We start from the raw sequence: 22778 nt of genomic DNA on the forward strand, positions 1-22778 counted from the left end.
GCCGATTTACCTAGCTAGCGAGGAGGGAGAAGTATGGGTGGGGGCAGGGGGCGGGACTAATGTGGGGCTGTACCATTATTTTAGATGAGGGGTAAATCCAAATAGAATGTGGATTAACTTTAGGCCAAAGATAAACTCATTTCATTTTCTCATTTAATATCCAGTCTCATTAAAGCCTGATAAAAATGATAGGCCCAAAGGGTCCAAACTTCGCTCCACCCTGAGGGAGGAGACTAGTGGAGGCTTCCGGCGGAGAGTGCGGAAGGCCCAGCCTTGATCCCAAGGGCGCAGGCGCAGAGCGGTGGCCCGACGCGGGGCGGAGCTTTGCGGCTGAGGCTACGGCTGCGGTTGTGGGTCCGTGTCGCCCTTTTAAGAACGCGGGACTCGAAGCACGGCGCGCGTTATAGGAGGGTTTCAGCGCCCTGGGAGGCCGGGGAGGACCTCCAGCAGGAGGGAGGGCAGGTTTAGTAGTGAGGATGGGAATATGAGATAGTTCTTTCTGTTTGATTAGCCCTGCATCTCTGAGCGCAACAGTGCCACGCCCAGGATGTGGCGGTGAACCAGGCTCTGGGCATCCCCTGGCGGCGAGTTAGACCTGACCAGATTCTACCAAAAAATAAAAATATAAACTGTTTTAAGGGAGCTGTGAGAGGCCGAAGCTGGGCAGACAGGGGTCCCCGTTGAGCAGAAAAGTGAGAGAAGAATGGTTCATTAAGGCAGGGTTGGGGAAGGGCATTTGGGCAGAAGGAAGTGCTTATGCGGAAGAGTCATCACCAAGTACGGTTTGCCCTGCTGTCGTCGTGAAAATGAGAAACCAGACGCCGATAACCACAAACAGGCAACCCTTCTCCCCAGGGGAGGGCTCAGTGCCTGCCCTGAGGGAGCGTGGACGTGTGTGCAATGCAGCTGTCTCGCTGGCTCAAACCGATGTGAGCAGAGACTTTAGAATTTTTGTTACAGTCTTCAGCGGGTACAGAGTAGTCGGAGTTTTAGGGTCTTAAAACACACACACTACTCCTGTTGCTTTTTCACAACTACTGTGACTGCAAAGTTAAAAAGTGAAGAAGAGGGTGATTGTGATTTCTCTTCCTGAGGATGCTGTCTTTTGGTACCAAATTGGGTGAATACAGTTTGCAGTCAGGCTTTGCCAGAAGACCAAAAAAGTAGCTGCCCAGAGCACTTCTTCCACTATTGGAGGTTGTAGGCAGAGCAAGGGCCTTAGAATCAGCTGCCACCAAGTTCAGCTCCTGGCTGTGCCTTGTACCATCTGGGTGACCTTGGGCAAGTTGCTTACTATCTCTGAGTGAAAGTTTCTTACCTGTAAAGTGAGGTTAATAATTTCTAAATGCTGGCTTATTGTGAGGATTGTAGATAATGCATATGCAGCTCAGAATGTGCTCAGTAAACCGAGGTGTGAACATATCTGTTCTAATATTGAGCAGATCAAGATTCATAATTTTTCATTTTTATTTTCTATCCTAGTAAAAATTTTTTGATTTTACAGTCTTAGAGCAGATAGAACCATTACGTGTTTCACAACCCATAGCAGGTTGTATACTTTGACAATACTATCACATTTCTGACAACTACGCTCTGTTGCTTTTTGCTTTGGGAAGTTGGGGGGATTTTGGCCTCTCCCTCATCACAGTTCACATTTGTCTATTAGTAGACGCTACTAAGATGGAAATCAAATCATAGTGTTTCTCTCAGAATTCACAGCACATATCAAAGGATAATAGTAGCTCTTCTTGACTCAGCTTTGATCCCCAGTAGGTCAGTGTCAGTGTCATTGGTGTGTTTTCCATGGTCTTCCAGCTTCATCCCCCATAATTCCTGGGGCAGGGGGCTGGATAAACAAAAATGTAAGGCAAAGAGTGGGACTGAGTTAAGAGGAAAAGGCAGTAAAATCACCAGCACACACTGATGTTAAGAAAGTTCTCTTGTTCACAAATCAGAAAGCTAATGAGACCACCATGAAGTAGGTGATGAACCACAAGCTTGTGAAAAAGACTTTTGTTGCACTGAAGTAAGGCAGCAAGATCCATCAGATAAGTGCAGGGTGTCTTGGACTCATGGGGTGTTATATGCTCACATTCTGTCCAATCAGAATTGCTTTTAGAAATGGCTAATCACCAGGACTGTACCAGCCCCAGCCTGGGCTCCCTATGGCCCTAGACCTGCCAAACATACAGAGGTATGTGAGGTAGAGCATAGCATGAACTTGGCAGCCAGGCTCAGACGATGAGCATCCAGTTGAATGCCTCCTCCTCAAGACCCCATTTCCCATAACCCGGCTTTGCTCTCCTTAGAGATTTTGAAAGTCATTCTGCTTGGATCTAACAGAGTGAGAGGCAGACCAGTGCAAAGGTTACCTGTGAGAGCCCCAGAGTCAGCTTATATGGCTCCAAGTCCCAGCTCTGGCCCTTATTAGCTATGTGACCTCCAGGCAAGGTACAACTTCTCTGACTCTGTTTCTTCATCGGTAAAAAGGGGATAGTTCCTACCTTGGGGTTGTTTTGATGAAAACTGAGACTTGAAAAAGTCTAGCACAGAAACTGGTTCAGCATAGGCAGATGTTCTCAAGCTGACTTTGACCAGTTAAGCAAAAAAGGAGTGGTTAACAGGATCAGAATCTCTCAAAATCATTGGGAAAACTAGAGAATAAGACTAAAGGATTCCCAGGAATGACAGGAATGATGCTGCAGTACTGATCTGTTGAGGAAACTGATGCTGCCATAAGTACTAATTGCTATATCGTTGCCACTTCTACACCAGGAACTCAGTTTTGTGGGTGTTGTTACCGCAGCTACCACATGAAAGAGAGCTCCCAGTTCTTCCTTGAGTCAAAAATCTGGCACAGGTGCATCCTGAGGCCACATGCCTGGCCCGAGTCACAGGGTGGGCTGGGAAAGTTAGTATCTAGTATTTTCAGCTACTGTAAGTGGAGGTAGTTATTGCCTCTCATTATGGCTCATAAAACAGGAGATTCCCTGAATACAGCAAGAGGTTCAGATGCCAGGCAGACAAACCTAACAAATGTGCAATCCACCCACCCAAAGAAAGACATCATCGACATAGAAAAATAAGGGGGTGTTGGGTGATACCCTATAGGCTTGTTACATCTCCGTCATTTTACACATTGAGATCAAACTCCAAACACCAAGAGACCCTCTGGTAAAGAGACACTGGTTGCCTACCCAACATTTCCCCCTTCTCTCTTAGTGTTGGAACCCCTGTGTTATTGTAGGGAGTAATGTGCCCAGTTAATCAGACATATATCCCAACCTCCATTACAGGTAGGGTGGACGGCCACTGAGATGCAAGCAGAAGTCATTGGGTGGGGCTTCTGGGGAAGCTCTATAAAGGTGCCCTTTTGCCGTTTCCTCCTTTTTCCCTGCCCAGGACACAGAAGCAGTGGTTAGAGCTCCAGCACCATCTTATGATAATATAATAATCCTAACAGTAGAAGCCACTTGCCAAGGATGGCAGAGCAGAAATACAGAAAGCCTCTGATGACCTGTCATACCAGCCCTGGACCACCTAACATCACCCTTCTTTTAAGGGCTGGGAAAAAAAAATCTTATTTAAGCCATTGTTACTCTGGGTCACTGTGAATAGCAGCTGAAGGTAATTCTTACAGATACAAGCTGGCTTCAGTGGTTTCACAGGTGCTTCTCTTCTAGCAATCTAAGACGGCATCATCCTCCGGTGCATAGGAAAATCCCAGGAAGGCACTTGAGGCCCCAGAACTGCTGGCCATAGTGTCGGGAGTGCAGCCAATGGACTTTGACACAGCTTCTTGGGTGAACTCTGGGTCAAAGTGTTTCAAGTCAGCAGGTCCTGCCTGTGAATATAAGTCAATGATAAGAAGGGAACACTGGAGTCAGAGCTGCCAAAGGAGCCCACAGCCACGAGAGAGATGTTAGTGCTCCCCTCTGAGTGCCCCAGGGGTATCCTTACTTAATTGTCACTTATTCACGCATTTACATTGGTCATTGTACTCCATGAGGTCCAATAACAATCTATCAATTCCTCCATCCCCCACCCCAGCACCCTACCTGCTCCACACCAACCCTCCAGACGCTGCCGGTAGGAAGTAGATTGTGACATGAATGCAGTATGAATCAAGGACATAAAAAATGTGCACAACAGATACAGTACAGAGAACAAACTAGTGGTTCCCAGAGGGGAGAGGGATGGGAGGAAGGGCAAAATAGGTGAAGGGGATTAAGAGGTACAAACTACTAGGTATAAAATAAATAACTTACAAGGATGTAATGGACAGCACAGGGAATATAGTAATACTTTATAATAACTTCATATGGAGTATAATGTATAAAAATATCAAATTACTATGTCGTACACCTGAAACTAATGTAATACTGTAAGTCAACTATATCTCAATAATAAATAAATTTTAAAAATACATTCACATTCTTTGACTTGGTAATTCCCCAATTGGAATCCATCTTAAGGAAATAATCACAACTGTGGGCATAGATGTACACTTAAAGCTATTCATCAGTCCATTATGATAAAGAAAAAATGGTAATAACCTAAAGTTCACCATTAGGAATGTGGTAGAATAAATTATGTTGCCCACATAGGGCTGAAATATTATACAGCCACTTAAAATCATACTTATAATGTCTTATATGACAGGGAAATAATGACATCGTTTTTAGCAAAAAGAAAGAGGGAAGAGATGATATTTATACGTATGAAGTGTGACCTATGTAAAAAACATAGAAAAGACTTGAAGGAAACATGCCAGTGGTGCTTTCTCTTGGGTAGTGAGATAATAAGCTTTTTCTCCTTGATGCTTTAAACATCTATTTTACACACTTTCTAGAAAGAATACATGCCATTTTTATTATCAGGAAAAAAGCTAAACATAGAAAGAAAATCTTTACAGGGCTTGGCTCTGTCTGGGTGTGCTCCATGACACAGCGCTTTAAAAACTGTAAAGAGCTCTGCGATGAGGGTTATTGGTGCTAAAAGTAAAGAAGTGCAGCCTGGGGCTTCCCTGGTGGCGCAGTGGTTGAGAGTCCGCCTGCCGATGCAGGGGACGCAGGTTCGTGCCCCGGCCCGGGAAGATCCCACATGCCGCGGAGCGGCTGGGCCCGTGAGCCGTGGCCACTGAGCCTGCGCGTCCGGAGCCTGTGCTCCGCAACGGGAGAGGCCACAACAGTGAGAGGCCCGCGTACCACACACACACACACAAAAAGAAGTGCAGCCTGGCTCCTCACACAGAGCTGAACTGGCGGTCAGGACTTCTGGGCTCTAGACCCAATTCTGCCTCTAACTTATGGGGTGGCCTTGGACAAATCACTGAGCCTCTTGGACCCTTGGTTCTCCCATCTGTAGAAAGAGAGCAGGCTCAGATACCCTCCCCAGATACCCTCCAAACTTTCATTAGCCCTGGGAATCCAGAATCTAGAATGTGAAGACCTCTTACCACATTAGGGTTGAAGGGTGGAGTCAGCCTCTTGTGGTACAAGTCGTCCCAGTTTATGGGGCTGAAGAATACATGGTTCTTTATCTCAAGCTGCAGGAAGAAGGTGCTGATCAGAAGTAGCCCTTTCCATTGGCGTTCCCACCCCACCTCACATGCCTCGGAGCTCCAGCTCTATTGGCAGCTGGTTGTCAAGCCCTAAACTCTTCACTAGGAAGGCAACTTGCCATTCTGGCTGGTTTCCTGGGACAAAGGAGTGTCTGCAGTTAGACTTCTCCCCTTCGCCATTATCTCGAACTCCAGCCTTCTCCTCGTAGCAGTTGTTTATTCCACAGCTATTTAGTGAGCATCTACTCTGTACCATACTAGGCTGTAGAGGTATGTCAGTGAACAAGACAGCAGAACCTGCTCTTGCGGGTGCCGGGGGATCTTGGGGACCCCCTGTCCCCCATTCTGCTTCAGTGCATCCTGACTCTTCCAGAATTCTAACCAGAGAAATAGAGCAAATCGACTCACTAAGGAAGATTTGGGAAATAAAGCCCCAAGAAAAGCTGCAGTTTCCCAAAGATCCAGAATTTAGGATTCAGCCCTGGGCGTGACTCACCATTTCTTTCCTAATCCAAACCAGTGCTGGCACGAACTTCCACCTGTTCCAGCAGGACCCTCTCTTTACCTGTGTTTCTCAAAGAATGATTCTCTGGCTCCATATCAAACCCCCCTGGGGGGTTGCTAAAAAGCCAGATCCAAACTATTTCCAGACGCACACCCAAGAAACTGGTAACACTCATTGCCCCCAAATTTAAAAAACTCAGTGGCTGGAGGGACTTTTTCTGAATATCCTTTGGATTTTGATCTATGGGAATGTATACCTTATTTTAAAAATCATACATATTTTTTAAGATGAAAATTTCCTCTGGGAAGGAGGGGACCTGTCTTCATGAAAGCCCTGTTCTTTAAGCTGTCCAGGGATGGGTAGGCAAATGCCCTAAATGTTATTACACTTCACAGTATCTGGCATATAGGGAAGTTTGTACAAACACTTAAAAAGCACTACGTGCCAGACACTGGCCTAAGTGTTTGTATATATTATTTAATCTTCATAAGAGCTATGAACTCGGTGCTGTTATTACAGACGGGAAAACAGGTGCACAGAGAGAGGTTAGCCATGTGCCCAGCGTCTTGCACCTAGTAATTGGTAGAGGAGGGATCTGAGCCCACGTAGTTTGTCTCACAATCCATGCATCTCAACTTCTACGCTAGAAGAGCAAACTTCTAGGGAGCATGCACAGTTGGGACAAATTATGAACCATAAGATACAAAAAGGCCAAAGACCAACTGTCACTTCTGAGGTGCTGGGGGCAAAAGCAGGATACCAGGGCTTCCCTGGTGGCGCAGTGGTTGAGAGTCCGCCTGCCGATGCAGGGGACACGGGTTCGTGCCCCGGTCCGGGAAGATCCCACATGCCGCGGAGCAGCTGTGCCCGTGAGCCATGGCCACTGAGCCTGCGCGTCCGGAGCCTGTGCTCCACAACGGGAGAGGCCACAACAGTGAGAGGCCCACATACCACACACACACACACAAAAGCAGGGTACTGGGCATGAGCCCTGCATACAGCACCACCAAGGAGCTGGGCAGACAACCTAAGCCACCCCTCCTGCCCAACCCACAGATCTGCCCCTACTCTCACCCCATTTAAAGAACGAGTCCACCCTCCTCAGAGAGCAAGCAAGGGCACCTGTTACTTTCTTTTGCCCCCTCGTGCTATATAGCACAAGTCCCAGCAAAGCCTCGCCTGAATTCCTGTCTGGCCTCTTATTGTATTGTCACACTCTGTAATAATTTGTGTTTGTTTGTCTGCCTTCCCCTCATAAACTTAATAAGGGCAGAGACCCAGTCTAACGAATCCCTAGCAGTTAGCTCAATGCCTGGCACATAGTAGGTGCTCCATAAATACTGGTTGAATAAAAGTGTTAGAATGAAGGAAATAAGTCGGCAGCAGCAGCTGTGAATCTCCAAATGCGTGAATTAGCAGTGCCTGGTTTTACAAAATAGCTGGATGTATGTCACTGCTTCTGGGTTGCCTCTGCAGGAAGCTGAGAGCCCCACGAGGGGCCAGTGCTCCGCTAGCAGGTCACTTACAAAGTCTGTTTTGGAGCCCAGCCGCTGCCTCTGGTCCTTGTGAAGAAGGGCTTGCAGGAGGTCGCAGGCGGCCACTGTCAGGCCCCCAGTGATCCGTAGCGGCTGGTTCAGAATGTTCTCATACATCTGGGACAAATCTTGGCTGTAGAAGGGTGGCTGGTGAGAGAGAGAGAGAGAGAGAGAGAGAGAGAGAGAGATGGGAGGATCATCCACGCTAAAGTGGGCACAGTTCTCAGGGACACTTGGAGCAAAGTGGGCAGCTGGAAGGATTCAGCCAGACCTGTGTCTGTACGATGGCTCACGTGGCAGATTGGAGAGAGACAGAGACCTAAGGGCATCCAGCACAGTGGACAGGCTGTTGGGAAGGCCGAGAAGTCTCTCCCGACCAGTGTGAGGCTTGTGGATCCCCCAGGTGCCTCCTCTATCCCATGTCTCTTAATCCAGCTTGTGCCACGACTTCGCACTTTGCAAAGTTAACAGTTTCCTGTCATCATTTCATCCCAGCCTCACAAGCATCCTTTGAGACAGGTTGTAATTTTTCAGATGAGAAGAGTAGGCAGCCTAGGATTGGGTCCAGGGGCTGGTTCCACAACCTCCCAGCACTGTGACCTTTCTGAGTCTCAGTTTCCTTGTCATGAGGCACCACAGGAGTAACATGTGAGACGGTATATTGTAAAGTGCGGAACTGACTTTATTGAAAAAATATATCTAATCCTTGTATTCACTTTGGCATCATCTCTTTTCAGCTCGGAGACCAGTGATGGCTCATTCAGTTCCTCAAGGAGCCTGAGGAGGCCACACAAGGGACAGATCCACCCCCATCTCTTCCAGAGTCCACTATACCCCACTCACCAGGCCTTGCAGCATCTCGTAGAGAACGGCCCCCAAGGACCACCAATCCACTGCCCGATCATAAGGCTCTTTACGAAGCACTTCTGGAGCCAGGTACTGTTGAGGGGAAATACATTTATCTGAAAGACACTCAGCCTCCGTCTCCCCATTTGTAAGCAAGGCACTTGGAGGAAAAGCTCAACAGGGGTTGATCCTGCTGTGATATTTACTTGTCTGTGCCTATGTTTATTCAGCATCCATTTGTCGAAGACCTGATTTGCATGGGGCTCTTTGCCAGTGTGCTAGGGACATAGAGGAGATCAGGCAGGACTGCCCTGTACAGTTGTATGTGTTGTGCATCACACAAAAGTACCAGCCAAAGGGGTAAAGGGGGCTGCAAGCCTGGCTATGATCAACTTACCAAGCCATAACCCTAGTATAGGGGTGCATCTGACAACTGACATATACTTATTTTAAATATTTATTTATTTATTTATGTATGGCCATGTTGGGTCTTTGTTGCTGCTCAGGCTTTCTCTAGCTGCAGTAAGTGGGGGCTACTCTTTGCTGTGGTGCACGGGCTTCTCATTGTGGTGGCTTCTCCTGTTGTGGAGCACGGACTCTAGATGCACGGGCTTCAGTAGTTGTGGCACGTGGGCTTTGTTGTTACGCGGCGTGTGGGATCTTCCCAGACCAGGGCTCGAACCCATGTCCCCTGCAATGGCAGGTGGATTCTTAACCACTGTGCCACCAGGGAAGTCCCAACTGACATATATTTAAAGGGGAAACTTTTTCTAATTAGTCTGCACAAAGTAGGTGCCTTTATCGAATTTGCTCAAAAGCATCCAATCAGTGTCTTGGGACTAGGAAAGCCCTGGGAATACTCACGGGGCAGTGGGAAGACTAACGGATGAAGTGTAAGTCAGTGTGGCACATACTCGCTCTGGAAGTCTTAGTAACAGATGAATGGAAAGGAGTCAGGAAAGAGGAGGTGGTACTTGCATTCCTCCTGACAGCTGAATGCGTGCCTTGTATCTGTGCCTTTGAGCTGTGCTTCCTGCCACACCCGAGGGCTTAGTGGCCTCTTAGCCTGGTGTCTCTGCCACTGGGGAAAGGGGTCTCAGCAACAGACAAAGCCACTTCGAGAGACTGTGCGTGCGGAGAGGGGCAGGGAATTACGCAGACCTGAGCTCTACTGGGTGTGTGGTCACAAGCAGGTCATTGAACCTCCTAGAACCTTGGTTTCCTCATCCACATAATGGGACCACAGAATCCCTCCCTATGGGCTGTGTTAAGGACACATGCTAACATATGTGTTACCCCTTGACCAACGGGAGCAACTGTGGTTACTCCTGTCTGTGCTCCCAGCACCATGGCAGTGGCTGAGTCATGGAAGAGACTTGTCAGGGCCACATGTCTCCGACACGATCCAAGGTGCCATACCCCCTGCTCCTTGCCTCAGCAGCGTCCAAGGAAGGGACGGCTGGGCTTTTAGGCTTTGGGAGGCCAGTTCTGTCTGTGGACACCCTGCCATACCCAAACACAGACAATAGCTCCTGCTTAGAGAGGCCGTCTGTCCGTCAGCTCCCCTAAAACCAACTTGAGGAGACAGCTGAAATCTGAGACCCAGATTCTCAAGCACATGGAGAAAAACAAAAGCTAAATTCCTGTCCCAATGCCAGTTCGGGAGGGCTTGCCAGCTCTGCAGCCCCAGTCCCCTACCCCCAATCCAGACATCTGTCCAAGCAGCTGGGAAACCCTTTGGGCCCAAGGTCCAAGGAGTTTAAGGAAAGGTTTTTAACTCCAAAGCTGCAGGGAGGCCTTGGCAGGACAGAGAGATGTATGTGAATTACTGCTGAAACTTGCAAATTTTAACCCTCCAGGATCTTGGTGGCTGGAGGAAGGAGGTAGACCAGTGTCTTTACCCTTGCAAACCTTGATCTTAACTGTCAGGCCAGGGCCTCCTGTGGCACATGGACTTCACCCTGTAGGGCAGTGCTGTCCAATACAGTAGCCACTAGCCACGCGTGACTGCCGAACATTTGAAATGTGGCTGATCTGAGCTGAGAGGGACCATAAGTATAAAAGGCACACCAGATCAAAGACTTAGTTAGAAAAAAAAGAATAAAATATTTCAACAATTTTATGATGATTGTATGTTGACATGATACTATTTTGCCTGTGTTGGGTTAAATAAAATATATTACTAAAGTTGATTTCTCCTCTTTCTTTTTTTTTTTTTTGTTTTGTTTTGTTTTTTTGCGGTATGCGGGCCTCTCACTGCTGTGGCCTCTCTCGTTGCAGAGCACAAGCTCCGGACGCGCAGGCTCAGCGGCCATGGCTCACGGGCCTAGCCGCTCCGCGGCACATGGGATCCTCCCAGACTGGGGCACGAACCCATGTCCCCTGCATCGGCAGGCGGACTCTCAACCACTGTGCCACCAGAGAAGCCCTCTTTTTTCTTTTTAAATGTGCTTGCTGGAAATTTTTAAATTGCATATATGGTTTGCATTTCTGTTTCTATTTCTATCGGACAGCAGTACTGCAGAGTTTCTCCAGCCGGGTCCCAGCAGCCCCTAGAGCTGGTGCCCCCATGACACGGAGGAGGGAACCAAGGCTGAGTGTACAGCCAGCTCGGGGAAGTGCTTGGGTGGAAGAAGTGGGTCCCTCTGGTATAACCTGGTGGCCCTAATCAGGAGCTGTGGCCTCGTCCACTCCCAGCCTTGCCCCTCCCAGGAGGTTTAGCTCACCTCAGGGGTGCCACAGAACGTGGACGTGGTCTCCTCAGGCTCTATACCTTCCTTGCAGAGGCCAAAATCCGTCAGCACCACGTGTCCCTATCGAGGAGAGAGGGCAGGGGTGGGAGGGTGGTCTGAGCCAAAGGTATACCCAGGTCTATCCCCAAAACCCAGATGCCACATCTGGGGCAGCAGCTGTGGGGTCTGATGTCCCTGGCAAAGGCACGGGCTGGCCGCTCCACTCAGAGACTCAGTGCTTCTAACCTGGATGCTAAGAGCAGCACAGGGGCCAGGTGGGGAGATGGCACTGCACTGTCTACCCCCACTCATCACAAACTCAGATCGACAACCTACAACAGCAGCAGTTCCAGAAGGTTCTCGCCGGAGGGGCCTAGTGGCAGCAGCCCCCTTAACAGAGGGTTGGGGACCCAGAAAGCACGCCTTGTGGCAGAGAGGGTGGTTGGTAGAGCAGTGTGGATGCTGCAGGGCTCTGTCCAGATCCCTCTTTAGGAGCCGTCCCGCCCATCCCCCCATGCTGGGCCATTGCCCTCATCCAAAGTCATGCCCCCTCTCAAGGGGCAATCCCCATCCAGTGACTGGTCAGTGTAGGCGCACAGATGCCCAGCCTCCTTGCCTCAGTTTGGAACAGTTCTAAAAAGCCATCCCAGCTCAGGCCCACCCCACCCCTGTAAGATCAGCTGAGGAGGCCTCACTTACAACCACAAGGCAGACGAGCTGCTTCCTCTGCCCAGTCCTGCCTCCTCACCCCCTTAAACGTGAATCTCTTGAGAGTGTTCTCCAGGAAGCTTCTGCACCCAGTGCTCCATCTCAGAGTCTCTTTCCAGGGAACACAGTCTATGCCATGGAAGGACTACAAAATCCTCGAGCCTCCACATGGCTCCATCCCTGACCCCCACCCCGTATACACGTACATGCACATGGATACGTAGCCACGTGTACACATAACGCACATGCGTGTACATATATGCGTGTATACAGGCATAGGCACACATGCGCACACATACTTGAATGTGTCCTTAGCCACATGCACGAATGCACAATGCGTGCACACACACTCAAGGGCACACAGCACACACGTGCACACGCACACACACATACCCACCAACCTGGCAGTCCAAAAGAATGTTCTCTGGTTTCAGGTCCCTGCAGAAAACGAGAGAAAAGGGCGCTGTGATGTCACAGCTGCTTAGTGACGTGAGCTGGGGACCGGGGTCCTGCAAGAGGACTATTCATGGAGATGCAGAGATGCACAGGGAGAGCCCGAGGAGGATGGGCACTCAATCCCAGGACGGAAGAGGCTCCCACTTGCTGGCGGGCCCTCCTCCTCAGACAGAGGACCAAGTTCACCAGGATTTCAGCAGGATCTGGGGGTCCATACGACGCCTGGCTGTTGGGGCAGAAGGGCCAGGCCTAGCTCTGAGCCACAGGCAGGCCTCACCTGTAAATGATGTTGAGGGAGTGCAGGTAGCCAATGGCGCTGGCCACCTCGGCGGCGTAAAACCGGGCCCGGGGCTCCAGGAACCGGCGCTCCCGCTGCAGGTGGAAGAAGAGCTGGAGGGGGAGGAGACATGTGAGCGGGTTCCTGGGGGGCTCCAGCTCCTCGAGTGTGGGGTGGGGGGCAGCTGGCCAAGTAACCCACTCTCTAAGCTGCAATGTCCTCATACAAGGAAGGGCATGCTGGCCCCTGCCCCACAGAGCGGGCAAAGTGTCAGCAGGAAAGATGAATTAGCAGGGATGGAGCACCTATTGAGTTTCAGTCTCCAGCCAGACCCTTTCACGTCTCTAATCTCCTTTAATCTTCCTGACTACCTTCCAGGTATCAAGTAGGAGGTCAGTTTCACAGAAAAGGAAACTGGCAGAGTCAGAGCAGTCAGGTGACTTGCCCAAGGTCACGTACTGTAATTGGCAGAGCTGTGATGTGAACCCGGGTGCGTCAAAGATGTGTTTTTCGGGCTTCCCTGGTGGTGCAGTGGTTGAGAGTCCGCCTGCTGATGCAGGGGACATGGGTTCGTGCCCCGGTCTGGGAAGATCTCACATGCCGCAGAGCAGCTGGGCCCATGAGCCATGGCCGCTGAGCCTGCGCGTCTGGAGCCTGTGCTCCGCAACGGGAGAGGCCACAACAGTGAGATGCCCGCATACCGCAAAAAAAAAAAAAAAAGATGTGCTTTTCCTCCAGCCCAGGTGATAAAATGATTATGATGGTCAAACTGAGCCTGGGTTAGATCTGCTCCCGGGCCAGTTGCTTTGGTCTATTTGGCTGGCAAAGAAAGCCCTTTACCTCCAGCAGGGAATTTAGGGATGCAGGACAAAAACTTCCCTCTTGGCATCAGGCTAAAGAGCATGAGGTCACACAGGTTACATCTGGGGTCACTGAGAAGGGCCATCTTGTCATCTTGCTCAGAGTGGCAGAAGAGGGAGCCCAGCTTATCCCAGCTGTGCTTCTGGGTCACCAGGTGGCCTCAGATCATTCCCACAGGGACTGGTCACTCCCATGCAGTGGTCTTTGGTGTAAGATGGGGGCATTAGAAATACTGACCACAGAGCTCCTCTAACAGTGACTTTTCCCAGGTCCACTGAAGGGATTCTGGGCAGCTCTGCTTGGCTGGGAGTTAGATAGACCCGCCTTCAAATCCTGGCTCTGCCGGGTACAGGCTGAGTGGCCTTGAGCAAGTGAGTTACCTGCCCGAGCCTCGGTTTTTTTCAGCTGCAGAATGGGTCTGTTGTAAGGATGAGGGGAGATGGTTCCAGATCCTGGGGCACCATGAGCATGTGGGATGGAAAGCTCCTGCTGAGAGCCGGGCAGGGAAGGCGCCAGGTGGACCTATACCCACCTCTCCCCCATTGACATAGTCCAGCACAAAGTAGAGCTTCTCCGGCGTCTGGAAGGAGTAACGCAGGCCCACGAGGAAGGGGTGGCACATGTTCTTCAGGAGGACGCTGCGCTCCGCCATGATGTGGCTCTGCTGCAGAGTCACACAGACAGGCCGTGTCACCGCCTACACAGCCACCTCACCCAGGACCTTCTCGTGCCCCTGCTCAAACACCCACCGTGACTCCTCACTGCCCTCAGAGCCAAGCCCAGCCTCCTTGCTTAGCATCCAGGACTCTGTGTGGTCCACCTCATCCCCGACCAGTCCACGTGGGTGCACCTCCAGCCCTGGATCCAAATGCCCCGCCCCCTTCCCTGGGACAGTAAGCAAAGCTATGTTAATACCGCGTAAATGAGTCCCAAGGACAATCTTGCAGAGGGAAGAAGCTTAGCACTATCCACATTCAGCCTTGGTTGCTGTTCCCCTGCCTGGATGCCGTTTTCAGACCATCAAAATCCTATCTTCAAGGCCAGCGGCAAGGCCACCTCCTTCAGCTTTCTGAAGGACACCTTCCCTTCGATGTCCTTTTTCACATTAATTCCCTCCCCTGAGTCCTCCAACTTGACATTCAGTTCTCTCTCAGGGCCCGCTCTATCCTTCTCATGGAGTTGGTGTTGAGAGACTCAAGTCAGCCAAAGTATCTAGAACTCCCCATTGGCTGTAGCTTGAAGGGCCTTTGGAGAGCCTGAAGTGTGACCCCCACGTTGCACAGATGGGGAGGCCGGCACCTGACAGAGCAGAGGACTGGTCCACCATGGAGCCCTGAATCTTTAGGGGAAAGCAGAGAGCCAGGCCGGGTCACCTGCAGGCCCTTGGGGTAAGGCGGTTAGCCTGCCTTCCTGGAGAAGGGTCAGCATCCCGGGCACCACCTGACCCCCCTACTGGGCCACCTCTGTGCCCAGAGTTGGGACGCATCTTAGGAAGCCACCTGAGGCTGGGGGCGGGGGGCCGTCAAGAAGCAGGAGAGGAGATGCCTGGGCCCAAGCCCTGGTACCTCTTTCTTCTTTAAGATGGACTTTTTCTGTAGCACCTTCACTGCATAGAACATCCCGTCGGACTTGTGCTTGGCCAGTAGGACCTGAGCAGAAAGACAAAGTGCAGAATCCATGGTGACTACTCCTCCAGGCTTTGTATTTCTCGATGGCAGTGCAGGCCTCCAGCCCCTGCCCTGTGCCCATGATTCTGCAGGTTGTAAGCTCCCTCTCTGCATGTGCAAGTAACAGCAGGGGGCAGAAGAGGCCGGAGAAGGGGAGACCCAGGCCTTCCATGCTCACGGGTCACTCACCTTCCCGTAGTTTCCTTTGCCAATGACTTTGAGGAAGTCGAAGTCGGTGGGCCGGGCACTGCGGGACGAGGGAGGAACATGGGTCATCATTTGCAAGCTTGGGAAACTTGATGCTTTAGTTCAAATCAGAGCTTCTTTTTAACTTTGAAGCTGGAGAAGGCAGGGAGCTTTCTAAGAACGCCATGTTCTCCCAGCCAAGAGGGTCTTATAAGACTGGCCCCTGCCCCTGGGGATCTCACAATCATGTAAAAACAGACAAGATCCGGAGAAAACCAGACGCAACAGCATAGAAGGCAAAGGAATCTGACCTCCAAAGACTGAGAAGGGCCTGGAGGGTGGGGAGTTGCTAGTAATGCAGACTTTGGGGGGATACTTCAGCCACAGGGCTCAGCATGGGCAGAGGCTGGGGAATTAGTGGGAGATGAAGCTAGGGGCCGGTCCTAGGCCCAGATGGCAGAGGATCTTGACGCTGGACCAGAGAATTGGATTATATTCCCAAGGTGAGAGGGGAGCCAGGTATGAGGGCAGCTGGGGCGGAAACTTATATGAGAGATGAGAACTCACTTTGGGTTGGCGGAAGGCCCCAGGTTGATATTCCCATTGGCCCTTGGGGGCTAAAGACATTTAAAGAAATAAGTGATTAAAATCAGAGGGTCCCTAGTCCTTAGCCCCCTCTCTTTCCCCTGGTCCAAGCCCTGCTCCTTTTCCAATATCTCTACTAGGCTTCCTCCCTCCCTCCCTCCTCCCTCCCTCCTCCCTCCTCCCTCCCTTCTCCCTCCTCCCTCCCTCCCTTCCTTCCTTCTTTCCATCCACCTGCCACCCCACCCACTATCTCACCTGCTTCACACAACAGCCTTGGGAGGCTGCTGGCCGTGGTACCACATGTGAGCGTGAAGAAACTGAAGCCCAGAGAAGAGCCATCCAGGATGCCCCACTGGCATGAGAACGCAGGTGTCCTCAGGGCCAATCCCATGATTTTCCACCCCATTTACTTCTTTTTTTTTTTTTTTTTTTTTTTTTGCGGCACGCGGGCCTCTCACTGTTGTGGCCTCTCCCGTTGCGGAGCACAGGCTCCGGACGCACAGGCTCTGCGGCCATGGCTCACGGGCCCAGCCGCTCCGCGACATGTGGGATCTTCCCGGACTGGGGCACGAACCCGTGTCCCCTGCATCGGCAGGCGGACTCTCAACCACTGCGCCACCAGGGAAGCCCCCCATTTACTTCTTGAAGCCCTTGCCCAAGTCCCTTCTCTCTTTACCCTGCAAACGGCCCTGTTCTGGGGGCTCACAGGGATCCCTGTGGGCACCCCCAGTCCTGGGACCGCCCACCTGGCCGACTGGGACTTCCAGGGCTTTCCTCAGCCTTGGGAGGAAGTGAGCCCCCTGTTGGTGGGTGGGAGAACCAAGACCCACTCACCTGCAGACTGGGGGTCCCAGCCGGGCTAGAGTCCATCTTGTAACAGTGATCAGGTGGGCTCTGGGGACACAAGGAGAAACAGGATGAGAGAGCTGATGTTGGGGAATTAGTGTCACCTGTCTGGGGCCTTAGGCACCTCTGCCCTCTCCACCCTTCCCCAACCCAGACACCTGCCCAAGGTCAGCAACCCCCGCATGGGACAAGAAATGATATCCCCTGGACCCAGCCTCTCCCATCAAACGTCTCAGGAGGGAGAGAGGGAGGATGGTCAGGGGTGGCCCCTCCTAGGCTGAGTCTTTTCAAGGGTTGAGGACGGCCAGGGCAGCAAGATCCCTGGGAGCCAGGGCAACTCTGGATATCTGGGGTGGCCAAGGCTGGAAGGAGTCTTGCAGAGCATGAAGTCTGAGCCCTTCCCCCCATTTCACTGGTGGGGAGTCTGAGGCCCAGAAAGGGACTTGCCTAGGGTCCCACAGCTTGTGAGGGGCAGCCTGGGCTCCCCTGGATCCCTGGGGACAGCCCCGGGCTGGGCTCTGTGCTGGCTATTATCTCTCTGCCACAGAGACTTCCGCCTAATGTCCCTGGAAGGGCAGCTGCCCTGGGGACCTTGGGCCAGAGCCATGGACAGACCCACTGACCTATGTCTATTTGAGATGAAACAGTGGAGAGTGTGACCAGCGGTCTATGTGGCCAGGAGCATATGTCTTCCCTGCGCCCAGCCTGCAGGGTGGAGGAGGCCGGTATGTCCAGGCCCTGGCTCAGCATGCCCAGTAACCCATAGTCCTATCCCTGCTTGGAAGATCAAGGCCAAGAACCGAGATCTCACCTGAGAACCCAGTTGCTCGTGTGGGCTGCTGGGCACTGTGCATGCCAGGACCACAGCTTTGGCCTAATGTGGGACCTGGGCTGCCGTAGAGACCACCTGTCTTTACAAGGGGATCCCTGGAGCAATCACCCCCTGGCCTTCTTGGGAGCTGAGAAAGTGACCACAGGGGAAGCGAGGGAATGGCCCAGCCCTGTGGAGCCCTGAGAGAGTGAGCCACAGAACTGGCCAGATAGGGAGTGCGGCCTGGCTTCAGCCAGTGCCCCATGTCTGTGCTCCCGCAGACAGCTCACACCCCCTCCTGGCCTGGCCCTGACAGCCCCTCTGCCAGGCCCCGGCCTCCCCAGCCCCACGTACCTGCACAGCCTGAGGAGAGGCCGCTGGGAGAACCAGTGGTTGGAGCCGGAGGATGGGCAGTGGACAAGAGAGCCTCTCTGTGTTCTCCCAACAAGGGCCGAAGTGTCTGTGCCTGGCGCCGGCCCGGCCCCGGCACCCAGCTCGGAACTCCCGGCCGCAGCAAGGGGGCTGTTGATGTCACGCGGATGCCAGCGGGGCTTAAGAAGGGACCGAAGACCTCTGTTCCCTCGGGGACATCGCCTCCCCCTGGGGGGTGTGGGTGGAAGGCGGTGAGCGACAGCTGCCGGAGAGCCTGGGCGACGCTGGGGCTTGTTAGAATGCGTGTGAGAGTGTGGGGCAAGGAGTGTGTGTGCAGGTGTTTCGTGCAGAAATGTGTGTCAGTGTGTCTGTCTGGTGTATCAGTGTGTCCCTGTATGTCAGGGTATTTGTGCATCAGTGTGACCATGTTTGTATAATTTTGTCGGTGTGTCTGTACATCTGTGACTCTCTGTTCTCACTGTGTGGAGATGTGCTTCAATGAGTCTCTGTGTAGTGTAGTGTGTGGACATGGCAGTGTGTACCTCTATATATGTTAACGTGCTGTGTGTATGTGTGTAAGTGTGAGTCTGTGTGATACCTGTGTGTGACAGTCGTCATTGTGTGTCTGTGTTCATATTGGTGTATATCAGTAAATTGTGTGTGTGTTGTATGTGTGTGTGTGTGTGTAGGGGGCCTGTCTGTGAGGATACATGTTCCCCGGGGCCTACCAAGGCCTGGTGCAGACCATCTAGGGCTGAAGATGAGGTTCTAGAGACCTCACCGTGGCAGCCAAGAGCCCTTTGCCTCCCAAGAACCTGCAGGTGTTTCAGAGCCCGGGTGTCTGGTTCAGTCAGCGTGGCCTTGGTCTTTGCTGAACACCTGGCCCTTTGGGCCTTTCCCTGCCAGCGCTCCGGGGCTCTGGCCGCTGTCTCCACGGCAGGGCTGGTTGGCTGTGTAAGAGCCAGGAAGCAGGGTCCCGGTGGCACCCTGGTGCATGAAGGCCTTGCTGCCTGGTGCGATAATCAGGTACTCACAGGGTCCCTTCCTCTCTCTCGCGGAGGTTATATGGGGTGTTCTGGGGAATGAAGGAGTTGACAGGGCCTGACTCAGCTCCTGCCCTTCTGGAACTTTCTGTGTGGTTACCACATGCCACACCCAGACCTCTGTAGTTCACCACAGGGTGGGTATCTGTGCAGCTGGGGCTGAGGGGTTGGTCAGGGAGGGACCTAAGCCCAGTGGCCTTGGGAGTTCTCTGTAGGCTCTGAAGCGGGGGTGTCATACAAGGAAAACCCAAGACCAGTATCAGAGCTCTCCATTTTTTAAGAACAGAAATGTTGAACCAATACACAGATGGACAGGATATCATGTTGGCAAAACAAATGCCCAGAACAAGGACATTTCTTTTCAATGACAAGACGCTGATGCAGCCTTCATTTAGGAGCACTGCTTAGAACAGGAAAACAATAATAAAAATAATAATAACCTCAGTGTCCCACTGTAGGGCACTTCAGAATACCCGCCAGCTGTAATAGCTCCCTCTCTGGAACTTACATCCCTCTTGAGAGACTGTCCCACTGCTATGTTCCCTTCTCAGTTAAAGTCCTTGAAAGAGTTGTCTGGACTTAGTCCCCACTCCCCCTCCTTTTCTCTCTTGAACCCATTCCAAAGAGGCTGTCATCCCAACATGCCTCCAAGAGACTGGACCAATGACCTCCTGTGCCAGAGCCGGCGATGGATTCTTTGTCCTCACCTAAGTCAGTGTCTCTGAGGGCATAACCTGCTTTTCGCAGCTGGCTTTAGGATCTCCCAGTTTCCCTCCTGCCTCGTGGATTGTTCTTTCTTCAGATCTTCCACTGTTTTCCCCTCTTTTTTTACCCTGAAACGCTGGCCCGGCCTCTATCTATACTTGTTCCCCAGTTGACCACAACCCGTTTAATGGTTTTAAGTGTCGACTAAACGCCACAATTTCCAAACTCATCTCTCTAGCTCTGCTTCTCTCCTGACTCTGGTTTCTCCGACACTTCACTAGTTAGATGCCCAGAGGCGCTTCACTCTTAACACGTCCAAAAGGAAAGTCTTGACCCTTATTCCTTCCACTCTGCCCCAGACTACTCCTCCCTCGGACATCCATCTCAGTCACGGTACTGCCACCTACTCAAAAGTCCAAGCCACCAACTCGGAATTCATTCTAGAAACTCTGCATCCTCATTCCTCCTCCGTTCCACCATGAAATTTCATTAGACTCCACCTTCAAAATATATCCAGAAACTACTGCAATCACCCTGTCCTGAGTCACCATCATCACTTGCATGGATTATTGCCTTAGCATCCCTACTGTGTCCCTATTTCTTTTTTTTTAAATTAATTTTTATTGGAGTAGAACTGCTTTACAATGTTGGGTTAATTTCTGCTCTACAGCAACGTGAATCAGTTATATGTATACATATATCCCCTCCTTTTTGGATTTCCTTCCCATTTAGGTCAGCACAGATCATTGAGTAAAGTTCCCTGTGCTAAACAGTAGGTTCTCGTTACTTATTTATTTTATACATAGGAGTATATATATGTCAATCCCAATCTCCCAGTTCATCCCACCCCTCTCTTCCCTCCTTGGTATCCATAAGTTTGTTCTCTACACCCGTAATTCTATTTCCGCTTTGCCAATAAGTTCATCTGTACTATTTTTCTAGATTCAGCATATAAGCGATCTTACACAATGTTTGTTTTTCTCTTTCTGACTTACCTCACTCTGTATGACACTCTCTAGGTCCATCCACATCTCTGCAAATGATACTATATCGTTCCTTTTTATGGCTGAGTAATATTCCATTGTATATATGCCTGCGTCCCTATTTCTATCTTGAGCCTCTACAATCTTTCTTCACCAAAGCCAGAGTGACTGTTTAAAACTGGAAATCAGATCATGTGACTTTTTTGCTCAAAAACTCCATTGTTCTTCCCACCACACTTAGGATTCAGATCCAAAGTCTTTACCATGGTCAACAAGATTCCACGTGACCCGGCTCACATCTCCATCTCCACCTGGGTCTCCAGGCCCTCCCTCTCACTACGCTAGAACCTGTCTGGTCTTTTTGCTGTTCCTCAAACACACAGAGCACCCTCTAGCCTCCTGTCCCTTGCACTTATGTTTCCCTCTGCTTAGAATATTCTCCCCCACCCCCACCCCACCCCCCGATGTCTGCATGGTTGGCTTCCACTAAAATCACAGAGGTCTCTGCTCAAATGTCATCTCTCAGAGAGGACTTTTCTGATTGCACATAACTGATTGTCCCGGTTTGTCTCAGATCTAGGGGTTTCCTGGGATGTGAGACTTTCAGTGCTTAAACCAGTACAGTCCTGGGCAAACCAGGATGGCTGGCCACACCACAATACAAGTCCCACTGGTTCCCCATCCACATTTTCTGCTTTATATTTTACTCTGTAACACATCACTCTCTGACGCCTTATCCTGCAACTCTTTGTTTATTTTCTGTCTTGAAATAGAACATCGGCTCTGCAAGGGCAAAGACTTTTTTTGTTCACCGTTGAATCTCCAGCATCTAGATCAGAACCTGGAATATAGTTGGTGCTCAGTACCTATTTGACTAATGAATCAAGGGATGAACTGATAAGATAAATTATAGTACATACATAAAATGGAAAATTACCCAGCTAAAAAATGGTATACAAGGGCTTCCTTGGTGGTACAGTGGTTAAGAATCCTCCTGCCAATGCAGGGGACACAGGTTCGAGCCGTGGTCCGGGAAGATCCCACATGCTGTGGAGCAGCTAAGCCTATGCGCCACAGCTACTGAGCCTGTGCTCTAGAGCCTGCGAGCCACAACTACTGAAGCCTGTGTGCCTGGAGCCCGTGCTCTGCAACAAGAGAAGCCACTGCAATGAGAAGCCTGCGCACTGCAATGAAGAGTCGCCCCTGCTCACTACAACTAGAGAAAGCCCGCAGCAACGAAGACCCAACGCAGCCAAAAATAAATAAATAAAACAAATAAATTTATTTTAAAAATGGTATACAAGCTTATGTGAATCAAAACGGGAACATACATGTGATACAATGTCAAGGCAAAAAGCAGGTTTCCAAATGGTAGGTGACCAGGAATACCATCTTTGTAAAGAAAGTAAAGACATGCACATAACCATCAAAAAAACGGCTGGAGGGACATGACCCAAGGTGACAGTGGGTTAGGTTCCTTTTTATCTTTGTACCACTGTGTAAAAATTCTCAAAGTGTTGCCGTTCGCTTAATACTTAGGTACTAAGTCCTGGTGGGAGCTTTGACATGCTTGCTGCCCCCAAACACACTCTCCCATCCACTTGACTGTGACTCCTACACCTGAGCAAACTCTCAGCATCTTTCTCTCCTGGTACCACTGCCCTCTGATTTTTCTGGCCAGAGGCTGAATGAACATCCATATTTTTTCCCTGACTCTTCAGACCTACAGAGACCCCTGCAAACTCCCGGCGGGTGCGGGGTGGGTAGTCCAAGCTCCTCCGTGAACCCTCCAGCCTGTTCCTCCCCTAACTCGCCCCAGCCGAGACTTGCACCCCTTTGCCCCATCACTACACTGACCTGCCCCCATCTCCTTGGACCTGCTGAATGCGGTGGGAGTGTGGGTGGTGTCACACAGCTCCCTCTTCTGGGAACACTCCCCTGACCAATCTGGTCTGCTCAGCTATAACCTTTGCATCTGTCCTCGCTCGCCTTCCCCAGAAGCCCCGCCAGACCACCCCCAGTGCCATGAACCCTAGCTCCCTTCTTTGGGCCCACTTCTGTTATTACACTGTCTTCACTCTACTGTCATTTATTCCT

The 22778-nt window shown here is 51.0% G+C and overlaps 1 protein-coding gene across 1 annotated transcript; it reads right to left on the reverse strand.

The window, feature by feature from the left end:
* Positions 1–3679: 3679 nt before the first annotated feature.
* Positions 3680–16803, reverse strand: SGK2 (serum/glucocorticoid regulated kinase 2). Its single transcript, XM_060120566.1, has 12 exons — positions 16756–16803; positions 15904–15953; positions 15340–15397; positions 15049–15132; positions 14016–14147; positions 12623–12735; positions 12291–12327; positions 11176–11262; positions 8447–8542; positions 7595–7750; positions 5459–5548; positions 3680–3844 (listed from the first exon to the last, which is right to left on the reverse strand). The coding sequence occupies exons 1-12, from the start codon at positions 16789–16791 to the stop codon at positions 3680–3682; spliced, it is 1104 nt and encodes a 367-aa protein (XP_059976549.1). The 5' UTR covers positions 16792–16803.
* Positions 16804–22778: the final 5975 nt, after the last annotated feature.

This window comes from Mesoplodon densirostris, chromosome 16 (assembly GCF_025265405.1).
Source record: "Mesoplodon densirostris isolate mMesDen1 chromosome 16, mMesDen1 primary haplotype, whole genome shotgun sequence".
Classification (NCBI taxonomy): Eukaryota; Metazoa; Chordata; class Mammalia; order Artiodactyla; family Ziphiidae; genus Mesoplodon; species Mesoplodon densirostris.

Coding starts and splice junctions, on each gene's coding strand:
- SGK2 (XM_060120566.1), bottom strand. CDS start 16,791: ATGGACTCTAGCCCGGCTGGGACCCCCAGTCTGCAG. Junction 11,263..12,290: donor ACATTCTTTTGGACTGCCAG/GTTGGTGGGTAT, acceptor TCTCCTCGATAG/GGACACGTGGTGCTGACGGA. Junction 3,845..5,458: donor CACCCTTCAACCCTAATGTG/GTAAGAGGTCTT, acceptor TTATATTCACAG/GCAGGACCTGCTGACTTGAA.